Source organism: Leptonychotes weddellii, chromosome 13 (genome assembly GCF_054177405.1).
Source record: "Leptonychotes weddellii isolate Sample4059 chromosome 13, ASM5417740v2, whole genome shotgun sequence".
Classification (NCBI taxonomy): domain Eukaryota; kingdom Metazoa; phylum Chordata; class Mammalia; order Carnivora; family Phocidae; genus Leptonychotes; species Leptonychotes weddellii.
In genome coordinates this window covers 77202379-77221529 of record NC_138381.1, presented here as the reverse complement: position 1 = coordinate 77221529, position 19151 = coordinate 77202379, and the positions used below count along the sequence as shown (strand labels likewise).

General features: G+C 61.4%; 1 protein-coding gene across 1 annotated transcript in view; it reads left to right on the top strand.

Moving 5' to 3' along the window:
* NCOR2 (nuclear receptor corepressor 2) overlaps positions 1 to 16911 on the top strand; it is a 164559-nt gene extending 147648 nt beyond the window's left edge. The window contains exons 30-44 of the mRNA XM_081800960.1: positions 696 to 977; positions 1528 to 1779; positions 2579 to 2728; positions 2844 to 2981; positions 3074 to 3278; positions 5509 to 5933; positions 7100 to 7249; positions 7494 to 7639; positions 8140 to 8333; positions 9139 to 9288; positions 9916 to 10064; positions 10842 to 10895; positions 13682 to 13903; positions 14957 to 15136; positions 15757 to 16911. Of these exons, the coding sequence (XP_081657086.1) occupies positions 696 to 977; positions 1528 to 1779; positions 2579 to 2728; positions 2844 to 2981; positions 3074 to 3278; positions 5509 to 5933; positions 7100 to 7249; positions 7494 to 7639; positions 8140 to 8333; positions 9139 to 9288; positions 9916 to 10064; positions 10842 to 10895; positions 13682 to 13903; positions 14957 to 15136; positions 15757 to 15938 (2879 nt within the window). The 3' untranslated portion in view covers positions 15939 to 16911. The remainder of the gene's footprint in view (positions 1 to 695; positions 978 to 1527; positions 1780 to 2578; positions 2729 to 2843; positions 2982 to 3073; positions 3279 to 5508; positions 5934 to 7099; positions 7250 to 7493; positions 7640 to 8139; positions 8334 to 9138; positions 9289 to 9915; positions 10065 to 10841; positions 10896 to 13681; positions 13904 to 14956; positions 15137 to 15756) is intronic.
* The last annotated feature ends 2240 nt before the right edge of the window (positions 16912 to 19151 follow it).

Below are 19151 nucleotides of genomic sequence, written 5' to 3'. Positions count from 1 at the left end.
TTTTTTTTAAAGATTTTATTTATTTATTTGAGAGAGAGAGAATGAGAGAGAGCAAGCACATGAGAGGGGGGAGGGTCAGAGGGAGAAGCAGACTCCCTGCCGAGCAGGGAGCCCGATGCGGGACTCGATCCAGGGACTCCAGGATCATGACCTGAGCCGAAGGCAGTCGCTTAACCAACTGAGCCACCCAGGCGCCCTCATTATCTAAATGATTTCTTTTTGTCCTTCAGGTCTCTGTGCAAAGTCACATTCTTGGGGAGGCTTTTAGGACCCTCCCCCACTATTCTGGTCACATTTTAAATTTTCTCTGGAGCATTTATCACTCAGAAATTCTCGTTTGAAGACTAGCTTATCACCTTTCTCCAGCATTAAGCGTCTGCTCCATGTGGGCCGGGTTTCCTGCCTGTTTTGTTCACTGGGGTGGCTCCAGCTCTTAGAGCAGTGCTTGGCGTGGGTTGGAGGCTCCATAAATATTTTTTGATTGCTTGAATGAATGAATGAACAAGGGAACAAATGAGAGCATGAGTGAGTGAATTTTTTAAAAGAATGAAAACACAGAAGCAAATGAGTCAATGAAAGAACACAGGAGTTGAGACAACGGAACAGGTGAAGGAAGAGTCCTGGTCCCCAGATCCCAGAGAGCCCATCCTCAGATGGCTTCCCATAAACCCTGGCCTCGGTGGCCCCTGTGTAAGGGGCTGTGACAGTCCTGGCAAAGTGGTCCGATGCCAACCCCCCCTGGCCTGTCCTCACAGGCAGCCTCTCGTCTAGCAAGTCATCCCAGGATCGAAAGCTGACGTCGACGCCCCGTGAGATTGCCAAGTCCCCTCACAGCGCCATGCCTGAGCACCACCCCCACCCCATCTCGCCCTACGAGCACCTGCTTCGGGGCGTGAGTGGTGTGGACCTGTACCGTGGCCACATCCCACTGGCCTTCGATCCCGCCTCCATACCCCGCGGAATCCCTCTTGATGCAGGTGATTGTCCTGGACCCATAGAACCCCACAGCAGGGGGTCAGGGGCTTCGTCAGTGTCAGCTCAAGGACGCCTCAGGCATCAACTAAGCTCTGCCAGATGGGGAAACAGGTGTCGGGGTAGAGAGGCCCAGTGGTCGTGTGAACAGTTTAGGTTAGAACAGAGGTTCTCTTAGGAGTCTGAGGGACATACGGAGTTAAATATTTTTCAGGGGTTTTCTTTTCCTGCAGAACTTACCAGTGCTTTTAAAATTGCAAACGTATCAAAAGAGGGCTGAAGTGTTGAGTGTTCCTCAGATGGACATGGTCTGAAAATCTGTTTAGAAGGATGCATCCCATAGGTATCTTAGTGATCTACATTTTGGATGCCCTTTGCTTGGGGGAGCTTCGATCTGAATAACATTATCAGTAGAAGGTGCCCCCGTGTGTTTTGGGGAGCAAGGGTTTTTCTCTGTCCAGGCCCTCAATTCTGTGTTGTGGGGAGCATTTTGGGAAGAAGCTGTCAGGTGTAGGAGCGGGGGGCAGCCTGACCTTCCGCGTCTCCTCCCTGCAGCCGCTGCCTATTACTTGCCCCGACACCTGGCCCCCAACCCCACCTACCCCCACCTGTACCCACCGTACCTCATCCGCGGCTACCCTGACACAGCAGCGCTGGAGAACCGACAGACAATCATCAACGATTACATCACCTCGCAGCAGATGCACCACAACGCGGCCACCGCCATGGCCCAGCGAGCTGACATGCTGAGGGGCCTGTCGCCCCGCGAGTCCTCACTGGCACTCAACTACGCCACCGGCCCTCGAGGTGGGTGGGGCTGGGCGCTTGCTGGCAGGTGCGTGGGCAGACCCTTCCCTTCCAGAATCGGCCCTCGTCCTCGTCTGCCCGGGCCCGCTCGATGGTGCCCAGGACACGGGCGTGCTGGCTGAGGTGGTGGAGTGTGGCGCGCTTAGAGGTCTGGGTAGTGTGAGCGCCCTGAGCGCACACAGACCTGGCAGGTGGTGGAGAGTGGTGTGTGGTAGACGCATGCATCCTGGATGCACACACGGGAGGTGTGCACTGGTCTCTGCATACTCTTGCTGTATGGGGGTCCTTGGCATTTAAAAAAAAAAAAAGAAGAGGATCGAAATAGGAGGCTGTTTGTATTTCTGGTTCCATTGACTTGCAAACAGCCTGTAGTTGCTTTGTAAGTGCGTTAAATTCGTCCTCTGGAAATACTTTTGGAATGTTCTTCTGGCACGACCAAGTCCCAGTTAGGGTCCATTTGGAAGAACCAGTCACGCTAGGTATTTCAGACGGTGAGGACTGAGTACAGGGAACTGATTGTATGGGGTGAGGGGCTGGAAGAGCAGGAAGAGCATGCCAAGGTAATGCAGGGACGCCAGCAGCAGGACACAGCCGCTCCTGGGCTCGGGAGCCAAGGGGAGGTGGGACCGGGAGAGCCTGGCATTCAGAAGAGGGCCCGAGAGGGCTGGTGCTCAGCAGCAGGAGGGAGCACCCCGGCTCACGAGGGCACCCTGCGCTCCAGCTGATGGGGCGGTCCAGCCAGCAGGTGGCCCGGCCCCCCCGCCCCTCCTGCAACCCCCGCCCCCACCTTCTCCGGCAGGCATCATCGACCTGTCCCAAGTGCCACACCTCCCCGTGCTGGTGCCCCCAACACCAGGCACGCCCGCCACCGCCATGGACCGCCTCGCCTACCTCCCCACAGCACCCCAGCACTTCAGCAGCCGGCTCAGCAGCTCCCCGCTCTCCCCAGGTAACACGCCCGCCCCCGTCCAAGGAAGGCGGCCGGGTGTCCTCTGTCCACCCCAGAGGACAAACCCAGGCCCGCCCTGAGCGCTGGACTGAACCGCAGGACTTTTGGTTGCCAGGGGGCCCCACTCACTTGACAAAACCCTCCGCCACCTCCGCGTCCGAGAGGGAGCGGGAGCGGGACCGAGACCGGGAGCGTGAGAAGTCCATCCTCACGTCCACCGCCACGGTGGAGCACGCGCCCATCTGGAGACCCGGTAGGGCGTCAGAGGTCCCTGCCCCAGCCTCTGGGGGTCCTCGTGGGCCACGTGAGGCCTGCCCCCCTGACGCCGCAGCCTGTCCCCACCAGGTACAGAGCAGAGCAGTGGCGGCGGCGGAGGTGGGGGCGGGGGCGGCAGCAGCAGCCGCCCCGCCTCCCACTCCCACTCCCACCAGCACTCGCCCATCTCACCCCGGAGCCAGGACGCCATCCAGCAGAGACCTAGCGTGCTGCACAATACGGGCATGAAGGGCATCATCACCTCCGTGGAGCCCAGCACACCCACGGTCCTGAGGTGGGCCAGGTTGGCACAAGGGAGGGGACAGGGGAGAGGGAGAATGGATGGGTGGGTGGCTGGGTGAACGGGCAGTTACTTGGGAGGTAGGTGGATGGGAGATTGGGTTACAGGGATGGGTAGGTGGAGAGACAAATGGACTATTGAGTGGGTAAGTGCGTAGATGACAGGTGGTAGGCGGGTGGGTGGTGTGTGGACAGTGGCTGGGCTGGATGAACAGGTGGGTGGGTAGACGTGACAGTGGGTGGCTGGGTCAGGGTCTGGGTAGGTGAGGTGAGTGGATGGATGGATGGATGGAGGGCATGGATGCGCCTAATGAAGGACTGAAGGAGCCACGCGGACAGTGGGAATATCAACGGCAAAGGCGCCGAGAATGCGCCTAATGCGGGGAAGGGCGCTTCCCCGGTGCCCCTCCCTGCCCAGGGGGTGGGTGCGTAACTGGATGTAGGTTGAGTGAGAGGTGAGTAGGTAGTGGATGGATGGATGGATGGGTAGATGGGTGAGTGGTGGGGTGGGTGGGCAGGTGGATGGATGGGTAGAAGAATGGATAGATGGTGAGTTGGACGGATGGGTGGCAGTTTGATGGGGGGATGGATGAGTAGGTGGTAGGTTGTTGGATTCAAGGATAGAGTCTGTGGAGAGGAGAGGGTCAGACAAGAGAGGGCTATGGGGAGAGATTCCTCTTGGTCCTCCCCCGACTTCAGCAGGGCCCTTCAGGAAGGAGATGGTGTCCATCTTGCCTGGAGAAAACCTGGGGTTTCTCTTAAGATGGGGGAGGCTCTGTAGGTCCCATGTGTGCCCCCCCACAGTCCACTCACTCTCACAAGGGGCCCAAGTCCCCTCCAGTGACATCCCCCCCCCACAAGGACTGGGGGCAGAGCTGCCTAATGCGGGGGAGGGAGCTTCCCCGGTGCCCCTCCCTGCCCAGGGTCCTGTTCGGAGGCAGGTGCTTCTTCCAAGGTGAAGTTTCCGTTCATACAAGTACCCTCCCCCCATTTGGCTGCCCTAAATCATACTCCCCACCCAGCCACCATTCCAATTAGGAAAAATGACAACCTCATTTCCCAAAAGCATTAGCTTTGTCCTCCCTGACTCAGATAGGCAGCAGTTACACGAAACAGAAGCACCTGGCTGCTTGGAGCATGGTTATTGCTCATGCATGAAGGCCGGCTGTTTCTCCACACCAGCAATAAGCCGATTAGAAACCGTCACGGGGCGGTCGGGCCTTTCCCACTGGCAGCTGGAGTGAGGGTTAGTGAAGGGCAGGGCGCTTCCTCATGGAGACACTGGGCTTGACAGAGAGGCCCCAAGGGCTGGAGTCGGCCAGTTCGCATCCAAGCGCCAGCGTCCTCATCTGCGAAGCAGGGATAATTACATTTACCCTGTGAAGATCACAGAGTATACGTTTGTGCGTTCCTTCTTCCTGGCTGACCTGTGTGGGGTGTGGGGGACACCATGATGCAAGCCCTGCCCTCCTGGGGCTTATCTTAGGGCCTAGACCAGACAGCAATCAGGGAAGGCTGCTTGGAGGAAGAGGCACGTGACCCTCAAGAGCGGCAGTGCTGGGGCGGAGTGCTGGAGAGCACTCCAAGCACATGGCCAGGCAGGCATCCCAGGGAGCCCTGTGTGGCCTCTGGTGGCCGGGGTGGGAGAGCCAGGGGCCCTGCTGCCTTCTCCTCTAATACCCCATCTCCCGTTCCCCGAGCATTCTCGGGGCCTTTGCCTTTGCTGTTCCCACTGTCCACGTGGCTCCTCCTTTCCCTCATGCCCTGAGCAGCCCGCGGCTCACCTGCGAGCCCTTGCTGGCTTCCGTTCTCTGTTCACCCCGACTCTTAGAGCCACACTCTGACGGGGTGCACCTTCTCTGTGGCCTTGCATACGGTCTGCTCAGCTAGAGCGTAAGGTGCTTTGTCTGTTTGCTGCTATGTTCCTCAACGTCTAGAGCAGATTCTGGAACGGTGCCTGACACAAAGCAGGCGTTCAGTAGAAAGTCTGGGACCGACGGAGACGGTGAATAAATGAGCGGGTGAATGCGTGCCGTTGGTACGGCCGTGCATGGCAGGGCCCCTCAGCCGGGTCGGGAGGGCAGGTTTATTCCAGGGCAGTGGAGACCCTTCGGGGTGCTGAAGTGAGAGGGGAGTGACCCCGCCTTGGCCTCCTGGGCCTGTGCCCCCCCCGCCGCCCCGCGATGGTTTCCGCAGTCCCTTGACCACCTTCTCTCCTTCCGCAGGTCCACCTCCACCTCCTCGCCTGTCCGCCCGGCCGCCACATTCCCACCCACCACCCACTGTCCACTGGGCGGCACCCTCGACGGGGTCTACCCCACCCTCATGGAGCCCGTCTTGCTGCCCAAGGAGGCCCCAAGGGTCGCCCGGCCTGAGCGGCCCCGTGCAGACGCTGGCCACGCCTTCCTTGCCAAGCCCCCGGCCCGCACGGGGCTGGAGCCCGCCTCCTCCCCCAGCAAGGGCTCCGAGCCGCGGCCCCTGGCGCCCCCCGGCTCCAGCCACACGGCCATCGCCCGCACCCCAGCAAAGAGCCTCGCACCCCACCACACCAGCCCGGACCAGCCTGCGCCCGCCTCGGCCGCGGACCTGCACCGGGAAAAGACTCAAAGTAAACCCTTTTCCATCCAGGAACTGGAGCTCCGTTCTCTGGGTAAGACCACCCTGACAGCGGCCACCTTCATAGACGCGATAATCATGCGTCAAATTGCTCACGATAAAGGGCCGCGAGAAGGAGGTTCGCTGGCCAACGACTCCCCTCCCGATGGTAAGACTTCCGGCCCTGCCGCCCACCCAACCCGTCTTGTGGCCTAAAGATATTTTCAGATCTCTGCTTTTTATTTTTCCCCCCATTTTTTGTTGGTTTTGGTATTTTGTTTTTAAACTCGTCCTCGTCGATTGCACGCTCTGATGGTTTATCCCTCAAGCTGCCGCCCACCCCCACCCCCCGATTTGGGGGCACCTCATCATTTGCACATTGTTTTATCATGATTTTTTTTTTTTTTTTTGGATTTTCGCTTTTTTTCCTTTAATGAATGGATCTGTGATTTTGACTTCAACTGCGCCTCCCATCTCCCAACCTTTGCGCCTGTGTTTGGGGAGCAGGGAGTGGGGTGACCCCTGCTGCCGTGTGGATGAGTCTGGTTTGGAGGACGCCCGCCGAGGCAGACTGTCCAGGAGAAGACAGGCAGGGGCAGGAAGCACCCGACTCTCCAGGAGGAGCCGACCCCTGCACCCTGCCTGGGTTGTGAGGGTGTCTTGGGGTGCCCTGACCCCACGCCCCCCTTGCTGACCCGCTGCCCAGCATCCGCTGGGAGAAGGAGAGTCCTCTGCCCCCTGCCTCCCATCTCTGGCCCCTGCTCTGGGCCCCTGTTCGCTGGACCAGGGGCTATAGGGACTGTGGCCCAGGCGGGGTCCTGGGACCTGAGTATCACTCCCTGCCACAGCCTCCACCGATCTCGCTCCTGCCCCCCCTTCCCTAGAGACTCGTCTTCCCCACCCCGGCCCCCACCGTTTCGGTGGGTCTGTTTTTCTCATTGTCCCTAGGTCTGTCTCCCATCTCCTGGCCTGTCTGCCTGTGTGTCCAACTGTGTTTCTCCTCCACCTGGCACTCTCTCACTGTTCCATCTCTCTCCTTTCTCAGTGCACCCCCACCCCTGGCCGGCCAGCAGCCCCTGCTCTGGCTCGCTCCCTCTCTCCATCTGCCCACAGCTCCCCTCCGGCCTGGGGGCCCCAGCCAGCATGGGAGGGCGGGCCGGGAGGGGCGGCCACAGCCCCGGGTCCCGGCGCTGGCCTGACCCGGGGCCTTGCCCACTGCAGGTTATCACGGCGGCAGCTACAGCCCCGACGGGGTGGAGCCCGTCAGCCCTGTGAGCTCGCCCAGCCTGACCCACGACAAGGGGCTCCCCAAGCACCTCGAGGAGCTGGACAAGAGCCACCTGGAGGGGGACCTGCGGCACAAGCAGCCAGGTAGGGCCCCACCCTGCCCCTGCAACCCCATGCACCCCACTTACCACAGCCCTATGAGAGAAGAAACGTCGTTGCCCCATCGTGCAGGTAGGAAAATCAAGGCAGCCAGAGGCGGGCGGGGTGGGGGGAGATGGGCCCCGCCCCCCCAGCTCAGGGCAGAGCTGGGATTCAGTGACAGCCCCCCCACCAGGCCCACGCCTCAGCCCCCGGCCCCCACAGCTGACCCGCTCTGCTCTGCCTGCAGGCCCCGGCAAGCTGGGCGGAGAGGCTGCCCACCTCCCACACCTGCGGCCGCTGCCCGAGAGCCAGTCCTCGTCCAGCCCGTTGCTCCAGACCACCCCAGGGGTCAAAGGTCACCAGAGGGTGGTCACCCTGGCACAGCACATCAGTGTAACTACCCCTTCTCTGCCCCCTCCTCATCGCCTTTGAACCTGGGCCAGGATGAGGTCCCGGGGAAGGGAGGGGGAGGGTCACACGCAGCCTCTTGGCTCTGAGGATAAACTGAGTCCTGGTGACCCAGACCCGGGATGTAGGGGTTGGCAAGGGCAAGCCATGCCAGGGGCCCCAGAGGCTCAAACTCAGGCATGGTCGCCGCCCCCTCATCAGCTGATGGAGCCCGGGGTGCGTGGGTCCACGATCCACATCTCATGTACACTGGCCGGTGGAATCTGACCCATCCAGGGGCCACCACTTTGAGACCTCGGGCCAGGGCCACCGCCCTGCGCACACAGGGACGCTGAGGCTGCTGTAGGCAGGCCTGAAGCACCCGGGAAGCCAAGAGCCAGGCCCGGTTCTGTCCCCAAAGCTCAGCAGCCTTTGTCCACTCAGAAGATTCTGGGGGGTTGGCTGTGGCCTAACCCTGCACTTCTGCCCCGACCTTTGGCCTGCAGGAGGTCATCACGCAGGATTACACTCGCCACCACCCACAGCAGCTCAGCGCGCCCCTCCCTGCCCCCCTCTACTCCTTCCCTGGAGCCAGCTGCCCCGTCCTGGACCTCCGCCGCCCACCCAGCGACCTCTACCTCCCGCCCCCGGACCACGGCGCCCCGGCTCGTGGCTCACCCCACAGTGAAGGGGGCAAGAGGTAAGTGTTGGGGGCGGGGTGACCTTGCCGTTCAGCTGCTCGGAGGCCTTCATCCTGTGGCTGCTGTGGGAGGGCTGAGCAAGTGCAAGGGCCACCTCTCGTGGCACAGATGAGAAACTGAGGCTCGGGGGGATGGAGGAGCTTGCTCAAGGCCACGGCGCTGGTGCGTAATAGCTGACTGTGCACCACACTGCGTGGGCTCCAGACACCAAACTAAGTACTTCCCACGTGTTAGCCGGGGTTCTCGGCGCAAGCCCGGCGAGGACAGGCAGTGCCGTCCCCGCGTCACCGATGAAGGTACTGAGGTGCGGAGAAGCGAGTTCATTTACCCCCAGGGATGCAGCCCGCAAGTGGCAGAGCGGGGATTCGAGCCAGAGCTGTGTGCTCAGCCTCCCTGCAGATAACACACACACTCACTTCTGGGTCCCCCAGGAGCGCTGGGGCTGGGGGAGGCCCCCAGCTCGAGGGGGCGCCGCACGGGTGAGGCACAAGGGCAGGAGGACAGCAGGACGTCTTTAGGGGGACAGTGGGGTCCCTGGCCTGGGGGGCAGCAGGGGTCAGCTACCAGACACGGGCCAAATCCAGCCCGCAGTCCAGGAGCTAAAGGTCCTAAAAGAAGAAACGACAGTGGAGCCCATGCGTGGCGCCCAAAGCCTGGAATAGCAGCCCTCCGGCCCTCTGTAGGAAGAGTGGCTGAGCTCCGACGTGGAGCAGGGCAGGGTTGGGAGGGGAGTGGAATCCCTGCGTCATTTTGGAGGAGAGAGCACTGAACTCTGACCGCAGCGGGGACCCTCTCTCCGCTCAGGTCTCCAGAGCCAAGCAAGACGTCAGCCCTGGGCAGCAGTGAGGATGCTATCGAACCCGTGTCCCCACCGGAGGGCATGGCAGAGCCTGGGCATCCCCGAAGTGCCATGTACCCGCTGCTGTACCGGGACGGGGAGCAGGCGGAGCCCAGGTACCTCCATGGCATCCCATCCTGCCCCCGGGATGCTCAAGACTCGGCCCCTTTGGCCACTCATGGCCTCGGTCCCCTGCTGTGCAGTTGGGGCTTGACAAGGGCTTTAGTGTGTGACTGAGATCTCTCAGGCCTGCTAAGCAGATGTCCCAGCTTGAGGGACCTTTGGCAGCTTCCCGTGCCTTGGGACTGGGGTGTCTTGTCTCGGGCCAGGCCCCTATTGCCGGCACTTGCTGAGGACCTGAGAAATAATGAGCTAAATGTGCTCGACCGATCAGGTAGATGGAGACAGAGAAAAAAGCCAGGTCCGTGGGCCTTGGGAAAAGATGTGGTCCGAGTGCATGTCCAGTTCCTGAGGCCCCTTGCAAGGGGCTGGGCTATTGCACATAGACCACGATGACCCATCAGGGCAGCTGGGGCTCTCCAGAGACAGCCTGAGCCCAAGGATAGGTGAACTACAGAGAAGAGTGCAGGAGACGTGGTCCTTGAAAGATGAAGGATGTAGGCGAGGGGTAGGAGAAGCTTGGTTCTGAATTTCTAAGGCAGGTCAGGTAATGGGTGCCCCATTGTCGAAGGTGTGCAAGCTCAGCACTGGGCAAACTGACCTGGGGTATCTGATCTTCGCAGCAGGATGGGCTCTAAGTCTCCAGGCAACACCAGTCAGCCACCGGCCTTCTTCAGCAAACTGACCGAGAGCAACTCCGCCATGGTCAAATCCAAGAAACAGGAGATCAACAAAAAGCTGAACACCCACAACCGGAACGAGCCAGAGTACAGTAAGCGGCGCCCCCGCCCCCCGGGAAGCAGGGGCCCCTGTGGGGCTGGGAGCCAGCACGGCACTAGGACACACACGGTACTTCCTAAAGCCAGGTGGGCCTGCCGACCACCTCTCCCCCGGCCCTTGCCCCGCATTCAGGGAGCCCCAGGAGGGCTGTCCCTTCGCTGTCGGTGCTGGCTGGTACAGGATGCGGCGCTAGGCACATAGTGGGCGCACGGTGAATACTCGCACGAGTGGTTCTGTGCAGAAGCCCATACTGGGTTCCAGGGAGTGGGGGCCTGCCCACCCAAGGGCCCTGTATGTCCCTAGCTCACAGTGCTCATCGTATTCACGATTTTTTCCCCCCATGTATGTGGCTCCTGGATGTAAATCCTAACTTTGCTCCCCCACCCTCAGCACAGGGCCTGGCACATAGCAGATCATAGCACAGGAAGAGCCTGCCACAGTGCCCGGCCGGGACTCGTTAGCTGGGGGAGGTCTGGGGGCATTGCAGAGGTTTTTCGGACACTTTCTGGGGCTGGAGCAGCAACCTTGCGGGGATTCCCCGGCCTGGTCTGGTCACTCCGGAGCCTTGCCAAGTGCAGCCCGCGGGCCAGCAGGTCAGCAGCCCCAGCAAGCTGGTTAGAGATGCAGACTCTCCAGCCCTGCTGAATCTGTGTGCACTGAAGCACCTTGCCTAGACCAGACAGAGGATGGGGGTTGGGGGCATTTCCCGGTGACTTCCTAGGACCTGTGGGCCCCTAGGCCTCACCCATCTTGTCACCTATCCCTCCAGATATCGGCCAGCCCGGGACGGAGATCTTCAACATGCCCGCCATCACCGGAGCAGGTAACGGTCCAGCCTGGGCTCCACGGCCACCAGCCCCCTCCCCGCTCCCCCGCCCCCCCTCGTGGCTGCACGCTGGGGAGGTTAGGCTGGTGTGTGCGATCTGGAAGGAGTCTCAGGGAGTGTGGCCTGGGAGGTCACTGGGGCCCTCACTCCAGCCATAGTCATGTGGATGGGAGGCCTTTCTTAGTTCAAATGTGTAATTCCCTCTGGACTCCGCAAACCCAGCAGTGGGGACACAGACTCGCTCAAAGGGCTGGTGAAGCTTTGCAAAGAGTCTGCGTTAGAATTACATGTCAAGGCCTCCTGGTGTGTTTAGTACAGAATTAGGGGCACACACAGCTATCTGGAAACACCAGCTCTCTGCCGGGGCCTCAGGTGGAGATCTGAGTGTGGACGGGGGGGCATGGGCGTGTGCTTGGTGTGCATGGCCTTCACTCAGGGTCCACGTGAGCGCTTTTATAGAGAGAACACCCATTTTACTCAAAAATTCGAACCAGCTGGGGGAACAATGAAGATGTATTACAGAGATGGGTGAAAACTCACATGCATTTTTAAACTAAAACTTGAGCCTGCTGTGATGTTTGGGATTTGGGGAACCCTCGGGGTTGGGTCCCCAGTCGCTGGTAGGGGCCACACTGTGTGTTTCTGCTGCTGCATGGAAAGACCGGGGTGGGGCTTTAGGGACTCGCCTTCCGAAGTCTGGCGCGAAGAGACAGCACAGAGCAGAGCTGGGACTGGCGCCTCCGTGGGCAGACCCTGTCCGGGGGGTCCCGGGGTCGTTTGCAGGGCTGTGTGCTCTGTGCCCTGGGCCTTCAGTGGGGTGTCTGAGGCCAGCGGAGCTGAGGGCAGATGGGCTAGCCTTCCCGGGGGCCATCAGAGGGGCCTCGAGCCCTGGGAACGTGGTGAGCAAAAGACCATTGGATTTTATCAAAGGGTCATCAGGGCCTCCAAGTGGGGGTCTCAACTGGTGCTCGCCTGTCTACCCAGAGACTAGATCCAGGGGCCATCGCTGAGCCTCGGACAACAGGGAGGAGACAATTTGGTCGAACCAATGAGATGGTTAGAAATGAAAGTTTCCGGAACTTTGCAGTTCTTGACACAGGCAGTGGACACATAGGCACATAGGTCCGTAGAAATTCATGCAGCGCTGCGATGAAGATCTGTGCTGAGACGTCCATGTGCATCCTATTCGACTTCTCTGTAAGCAGTTTAGCACGCACACAGAGTGTCCACAGGCCGCGGTCTCTGCTGCTCAGCCCCCCGTCAGACTTTGCCTCTGTAACCGGAGGTGGTCAAGCTTCCTTCCTGCCCGGCACCATCCGATCGCGCACCCGTGACCTTGGGTGGAAGGCTCAGGAACATCTGGGATCGCTAGATGCCGATCTACCAAGAAACCACCGCGGCCTGTACCCGTCACATCATCTTTTCCACTCTGCACTGTTTTCTTAGCGTGGAGGATCACAAATACTTTTTTTTACCTCCTTTTATTTATTTTTTTGAAGTGCCGATGAAATGTGGCCAAGACACAGCTAAAAAGGTGGAGAGAGTGTGTCCCCGGCTGTGACCAAGTTTGGAGCTAAAAGGAAGAAAAGAAAAACAAAATGCAGGGAGCAAATGGTTGCCTGAAGCGTGATTCTCAAAGCGGCCAAGAGTCCATGTAGTTCACGGACGAGGTGGGGGGCAGAAAGCCCCGCCCGCCGGCCGCCTGCTTTCCATACCCTTGGCCGGAGTGCCAGTTTTAAAATCCATGCAGACATTGCCCGAGGACAACTAGGCAGAGGGGGTTTGAGCTTCATGGGCAAGGTCTGGTTTAGCAAAAATGTGGAGAAGAGATACATCCCCGGGGTTTGTGGAAGTCCCCAGAACGATCCCCAAGAAAACAAGAAAGGGACAGAACATCTGGTGAATGAAAAAGGCCGGATTCACGTGGCTACAACATAGCGGGTGTCTGCAGGGGTCTGGCGGGGACCAGTTTGTTGACTGGACCACTTCGTGACGAGGTGGCCGGGCTGGGGGCGGTCATGCAAGTGTCTCTAGCTCTGCCCTGTCCCCCGCACGCACAGTAACTGCATGGCTACGACCCCCACCTCACCGTCCGTCTCTGCACCTCTCTCTCCTCGTGGCTCCCGGGCAGGCAGGGGAGAGGCTGGGGGAGGAGAGTTAGGCCCAGCGTGGGGTGGGGGGCTGGGGGGCAGGGGGGGTTGTGGGCACTGAGGGTCCCAGACCTCGAGGGGGTCACCTTCCCTCCCAGAGTCTCTTCCTCAGCCCCCACCAGCCCCGGGGACCCAGGGTGGACCCCCCACACCCAGTACCAAGCTCTGGCTTGACCTGGTTTCCCAGCTGTGTCTCCCCAAACAGGGCGTCCCCCTCTGACTTCCGCCCCCGACACATACACGCATGCGCGCGCACACACCTTCCCCAACTCCCTCTTCAAGGCCACTTGGAATTTTAAAAGAGAAGCAGCCCCAGCTGGGATTTCGGGGGGTAGCGGGGGCGAAGGGGCTTCTGATTTCCCAGAGGGCAGAGTAGGAGAGAGACTGGGGGGTGGTCATCTCGCCTCCCAAACCCCCAAACCCCAGGGCCTGAGTCCGAGGGGGGCCCCCACCTCATCACCAAGCTGCAGGAAAATAAGGGGGGTTAGAGAAATGGAGAAACATGTTGCTTTGCCAAAATGTGCTCACTGTGTATTCTCTCTTCTCCTCCCCCCCCCCCCCCCCCCCCGCTTCTCTCTCCCTCTCTCCGTTGTCCCTCCGGCCCCCTGGCCCCTGTGTGTGTCTCTCTCCCAGGCCTCATGACCTGCAGAAGCCAGGCGGTGCAGGAGCATGCCAGCACCAACATGGGGCTGGAGGCCATTATTAGAAAGGCGCTCATGGGTAAATATGATCAGTGGGAGGAGCCCCCGCTCAGCGCCAATGCTTTTAACCCTCTGAATGCCAGTGCCAGCCTGCCCGCTGCTATACCCATAACCGCTGCTGACGGACGGAGCGAACACGCACTCACCTCGCCAGGTCTGCAGGCCTCCCCCGCCTCGGTCCTCCAGTCCCACCCGCCCCGTCTGTCCCCATCCCGGTGTCCTTAATCTTGTGCCTCCGCGTTCCTCTGACCAACCCCCTCCAGCTTTGGAGCTTGTGACTTTATTTTTGTGTGTGTTTGACGTGGGTCTGGAGTTGGCCAATCCCCATCTGGGCGGGCACAGCCCCGGCCCTCCCCTTGCCCACTAGGTCCAGAGGAGCTGCTGCTTTTCTAAAAACACTCACTGCTGTCCGAGCCCTGCCCTGCCTTCCTCCCCTGCTGGACACAGGTCCCCGGGATGCCCATGTCCGGGCCCGTTTTGTGTCTCCTTAGAGGAGATGAGGCTAGAGCAAGGACTCACCTCTGTGTGGATCAGGGTGACCCTTCCTGACAGCCAGGCCCGTGGGTCCAACATCTGCTGGGGCCATCGTGTGTGACCTTGGCTGGCCTGGGACCTGATGGGGCGGACGCCCATGTCTGTGTGCTAGCCCCAAACTCAGATGAGTCGGGAAAGCAGAGGGGCCGGCTCCCCCTCTGCCCCAGGTCCCTGATCAAGACTGCATATCTGAGCAAGGAGACCTCGGGCTCATTTGTCTGACCTGACAGTCTGGTCCCAGGAAGTTTCTGGACTTAGCGGGGGCCCAGGCCTGGCCTCGGGGGTCCCGGCTTCTCTGCAGAGGGCCTACAGCCTTCCCAGCCCCGACACAGTCCTGGGGCAATGGTCAGGGTCAAGCCAGAGGCCTGAGGCTTCATGCTCGGGGTATCAGCCACTGGGTGGGTAGGTGGGCCTCAGGGCGGCCTGAGGGGCCTTTGAAAATAGTTAAACTCACTCCCCTAGTAGAAACCCACCTCTAGGTTCGGGCCCAGGGCTGGATCTGTCCATCTGGTCGATCTCCTCGGCATCCCGGCAGGGCCGAGCTGCTGTCCTCCCCGTCCGTGGGGACCCGAGAGGCAAGCAGCCAGGGCCTCACCCGCCCCCACCCTCACCATGTGAGTGTTGTCTCTCCTTCACAGTCCAACGTGGCCCTTTCCTGTGTGTCCCCCTGCAGGTGGTGGCGGGAAGGCCAAAGTCTCTGGCAGACCGAGCAGCCGAAAAGCCAAGTCCCCGGCCCCAGGCCTGGCGTCTGGGGACCGGCCACCCTCGGTCTCCTCAGTGCACTCGGAGGGGGACTGTAACCGCCGGACCCCACTCACCAACCGCGTGTGGGAGGACCGGCCTTCGTCCGCAGGTGGGCATCGGGGAGTGGGGAGTGCGTGGGCCCGCTGGGTGTCAGCCCACCGGATGCACGGGTCATCAGGAGTCGAGGGGGGTGGGGTGCCCGAGCACCTACTGTGTGCAGAGTTCGTGGTCTGGCCTCTTCTAAGAAAATGGCTGAAGGGCCCAGGTGGAGAGAAAGGGTGTGCTTAGGGCTGTCCAGGGAAGCTGGCCTCTGGCCCTGACCAGAGAAGAAGGGGAGGGTTCAGGAAGTGAAGAGGGGGCTGATCCCACAGGCTTGGCGGGTCGCAGGGAGCCAGGTTTTCTTGGTGAGCGCGAGGAGCCACCGGAGGGTTGTAAGTGGGAACATGCCTGATCTGATGTAGGTTCAGGAGAGCCCTGGGCCAAGGGGCAAGGGCAGAAATGGCCAAGAGGCCCCCACTGGCCTAGGCCCCAGGTGGCCAGGGCACGATATCGGTGAGGAGAGATGAGCAATTTTGAGGAACTTCGCAGGAGTTAGGAGGGGTTGGGACAGTGGCCAGACCGGGGTGGGGGGCCCAAGGCCCAGTCCCCAGGGTGGTAGATGGGTGGGCCCATCGGGGGGTCCCCAGCTCACGGGGGCCTCCTAACAGTCTCTCCGGGTCATTCCGGCAGGTTCCACGCCATTTCCCTACAACCCCCTGATCATGCGGCTGCAGGCGGGTGTCATGGCCTCCCCACCCCCACCTGGCCTCCCCGCGGGCAGCGGGCCCCTTGCCGGCCCCCACCATGCCTGGGACGAGGAGCCCAAGCCGCTGCTGTGCTCGCAGTATGAGACGCTCTCCGACAGCGAGTGACTGTCAGAACGGGGTGGGGGGCGGCGCCGGGGCCCAGCGAGTGGCCAGAGCAGCCGGGCAAGGAGCGGGGCAGCCGCCGACTCCCCCCACTGAGGAAGGAGCCCCTGAGTCTGCCTGCGCACCCGTCAGTCCGTCCGTCCAGAGCCGGCATCCTTGCCTGTCTAAAGCCTTAACTACGACTCCCGCCCCGGGCTGGTCCTGTGCAGTGACCTTACTCAGGGGATGTTTACCTGGTGCTCGGGAGGGGAGGGGCCGGGGAGGGGGCGCGGCAGCGTGTGGTGGCCACACGCTCGTAGCCGGGGCGGCCAGGGACCCAAAGCAGGATGACCACGCACCTCCCACGCCACTGCCTCCCCCCTTAACACATTTGGAACCAAAGTCTAAACTGAGCTAGCAGCCCCCGCACCCTCCCTCCGTCCCCATTCCGCTTCTCGCTCTGGACAGACGGACACGGGCCCTGTCCAGCCCCCAGCGCCCTCGTCCCGGTCTCCACGGACTGCCCCGGTCAGCGAGACCGCGGGAGACCCAGCTGGGCCGGATGGGCGGGCGAAAGGGCCAGGTGCGGTCTGGGGCGAGCGGACGCTCCAAGGAACTGGACTGTTTGTCTCACACAGCGTTGCCGCAGCGGTGGGAAGGAAAGGCAGGTGTAAATGATGTATTGGTTTACAGGGTATATTTTTGATACCTTCAATGAATTAATTCAGATGTTTTACGCAAGGAAGGACTTTACCCAGTATTATTGCTGCTGTGCTTTCGATCTCTGCTTCCCGTTCAAGAGGCGTGTGCAGGCCGCCAGCCAGTGACCCCATCGTCCGCAGGACTGAGGGGGGCGGGGGGTGAGCGCCCCTGCATCCTCTCCCCCTTCCTTGGGCAGAATGAATTTGATGGGTATTCTGTGGCCGCCATCTGCGTACGGCGGTGGCATTCTGTCATTTACACACGTTGTTCTCATTAAAAAGCAAATTATACTCAAGTTACAAAGGCTGCTTCTCTCCCTCGGCCTGGGCAGCCAGGAGGGCGGGTGCCTGGGGCCTCGGGGGACAGCGGGAATGTGACCCTGGAGGGGCAAGGAAACACCCCCCGCAGCGCACCAGACGCGTCCCCTCTGCAGGTGAGTATTTCCATCCACGGTAAGAATGTCACCATGAGGGGTTCGAACAGTCGCACACGTGCTGAGAGCGTCGGACATTCATACCTGTGAGCGGACGGTATCGAGTCTGCACACCTTGCTGGGGCACCCGACATGCACACCTGGGGGGGTTCCCGCCCCCACACCCACGGAGAGAGCACCGCAGTCGTGTTCAAGATGGTCACTGTCAGTTCGTCACCGCTGAGTACTTTTCATTCCATTCCTGCCAACGTCGTGCTCAGAAACAGACCCTCGGCCGTCACCGCTTTCTTTGAATGCGAGGCAGAAGGGAGAACAAGCCTCACCTGCCCAGGTCTTGAAACAGCCACCAAGCTGCGGCCGCTTGCAGCTTTGGCAGAAGGTGTCCCCGAAAGGCGCCCCGCGCTTCGCCTCCCGTGTTCCTGACGAGCGAGGCCCGGCTGTGAGGCCACGGACAGAGGCTGTTGGCCCTCGCCTGCTCCTTACCCCCCTGCGGCCACCTCGTCTGCCACCCTGGCCCGTGCCGTGTCCTCCAGACTCTCACCCAGTCCTGGGTCCCTGGGGCAAATCCCAGCCCGCACTGCCGGGCTGGGTGCCTGATTCTGGAAGGGCGTTGGGGAGGTCTCACTGCCCACCATGCTGTCTGCCCGCTCTGCACGTGTGCGGGTGTGTGCGGTGGGCCCTCGGGGGGTGCCCGCTGCCTGTTCACCCGCAAGGGCTCCTCCCTCCCCCCCCCCCCCGCCGCCGCTCTGGCCTGGCCTCAGGGCCCCCTGCAGCCAAGAGCCAAATGCCACCTATCAGCCACCGCCACGCGTCACCGGCCCGAATGTGGACCTCGTGCCCACCCCCTTCTCAAGCAGAAGTCTGAGAACCTGCAGCCCGGCAGAGCCAGGGTCGGCCCCCCTTGTGGGCTGAGGGGCCACCGACTTGTGTCCCTTTCGGGCTCTGTCTGCAGAGTCCCGTCTGCAGAGAGCCTGCCCGACGTGTGGACAGCCGGCAGCCAGGGAGGCACACGGCTGGAAGGCCGCCGGCTGCCATGCCCAGTCCGGGGTCTGCTCTTGGGGGCGGCCCTGGGTCTCTGGGACCCTTGGGAGCTCTGAGGTGTTCGGGAGGTGGGCTCTCTGCCCCTCACGGGGGTCTAGGACTAAAAGTGAAGCTCCCAAAATCTTCCACAGGGTAGGCTCTTTCTGTGCATCCTGCTAAGCCTGGGCGTCATGGTCCTGGAATCCTCCCTGCCCCTGTCCCTCAGTCTCTTGGCCCAGGGGTGCTGGCCCCTTGGCCCCCCCAGGGACAGACACCCCCAAATACCCAGAGAGGAGCCCAGCCTGGCCCAGCCAGCTTGCCAACAGGCCGATGTGTCTGGCCAAGGGGATAGCATTTATTCAGTTCTGAAACCGCCGGGCAAGGCTCCGATGAGGTGTCGCCAGCGAGGGTGGCCGCGGGTCCAGGGCGCTCCTGCCCCTCACCAGACCCCAGCCTTACGCTCAGCACTGTAGAGACCCCATGGGATTCGAGTGGGCAGAGGAGAGAGAACCAGGGTCCCCTGGAGGCAGAAATTGCCATCCCCTGCCCAAGCTCCACACTGCTGCTGCCCAGTTCCCCCGGCTGGCCGGCACCCCACCTCCCCAGGGTGTGTATCTGGGAGGCCCCAGGAGTGGGGCTGGAGGAGGGGCCCAAGTCCTCCAGGGACTCTGCCCAGCCTCCCTGACACTCTGTATCACCCTAAGTTTCTCCTGCCAGCCTGTGGCATGAGGCGAGATGAGCAGAGAAGCCTGGAGCCTGGCCTGGTGGTGACGTTCTATGGAGCCTTGGGGACATTGTGAGTGGCCGTGGGCCTCGTGCATCCCCCACAGGGTTCAGCCGGGCACCTGGGCTGTAGTATTGAGGCCGGCAGGCAGGTGGCAGTGTCGGGCCACCAAAGGGTCCTGTCCTGGCTAGGGCCTCCCTCCTCCACTTGGGGCGTAGGCCAGCCCCCATGTGGAATCCAGGATGGGTCAGCCCGTGTTGGCCACACCAGCCACCAGGGTTGGGCCACACATGCTGGTGCCACCCAGGATCCTGTGGCACCTCCCTCAGCTGCAGTTAGACCAGAGTGATCTGGGAGG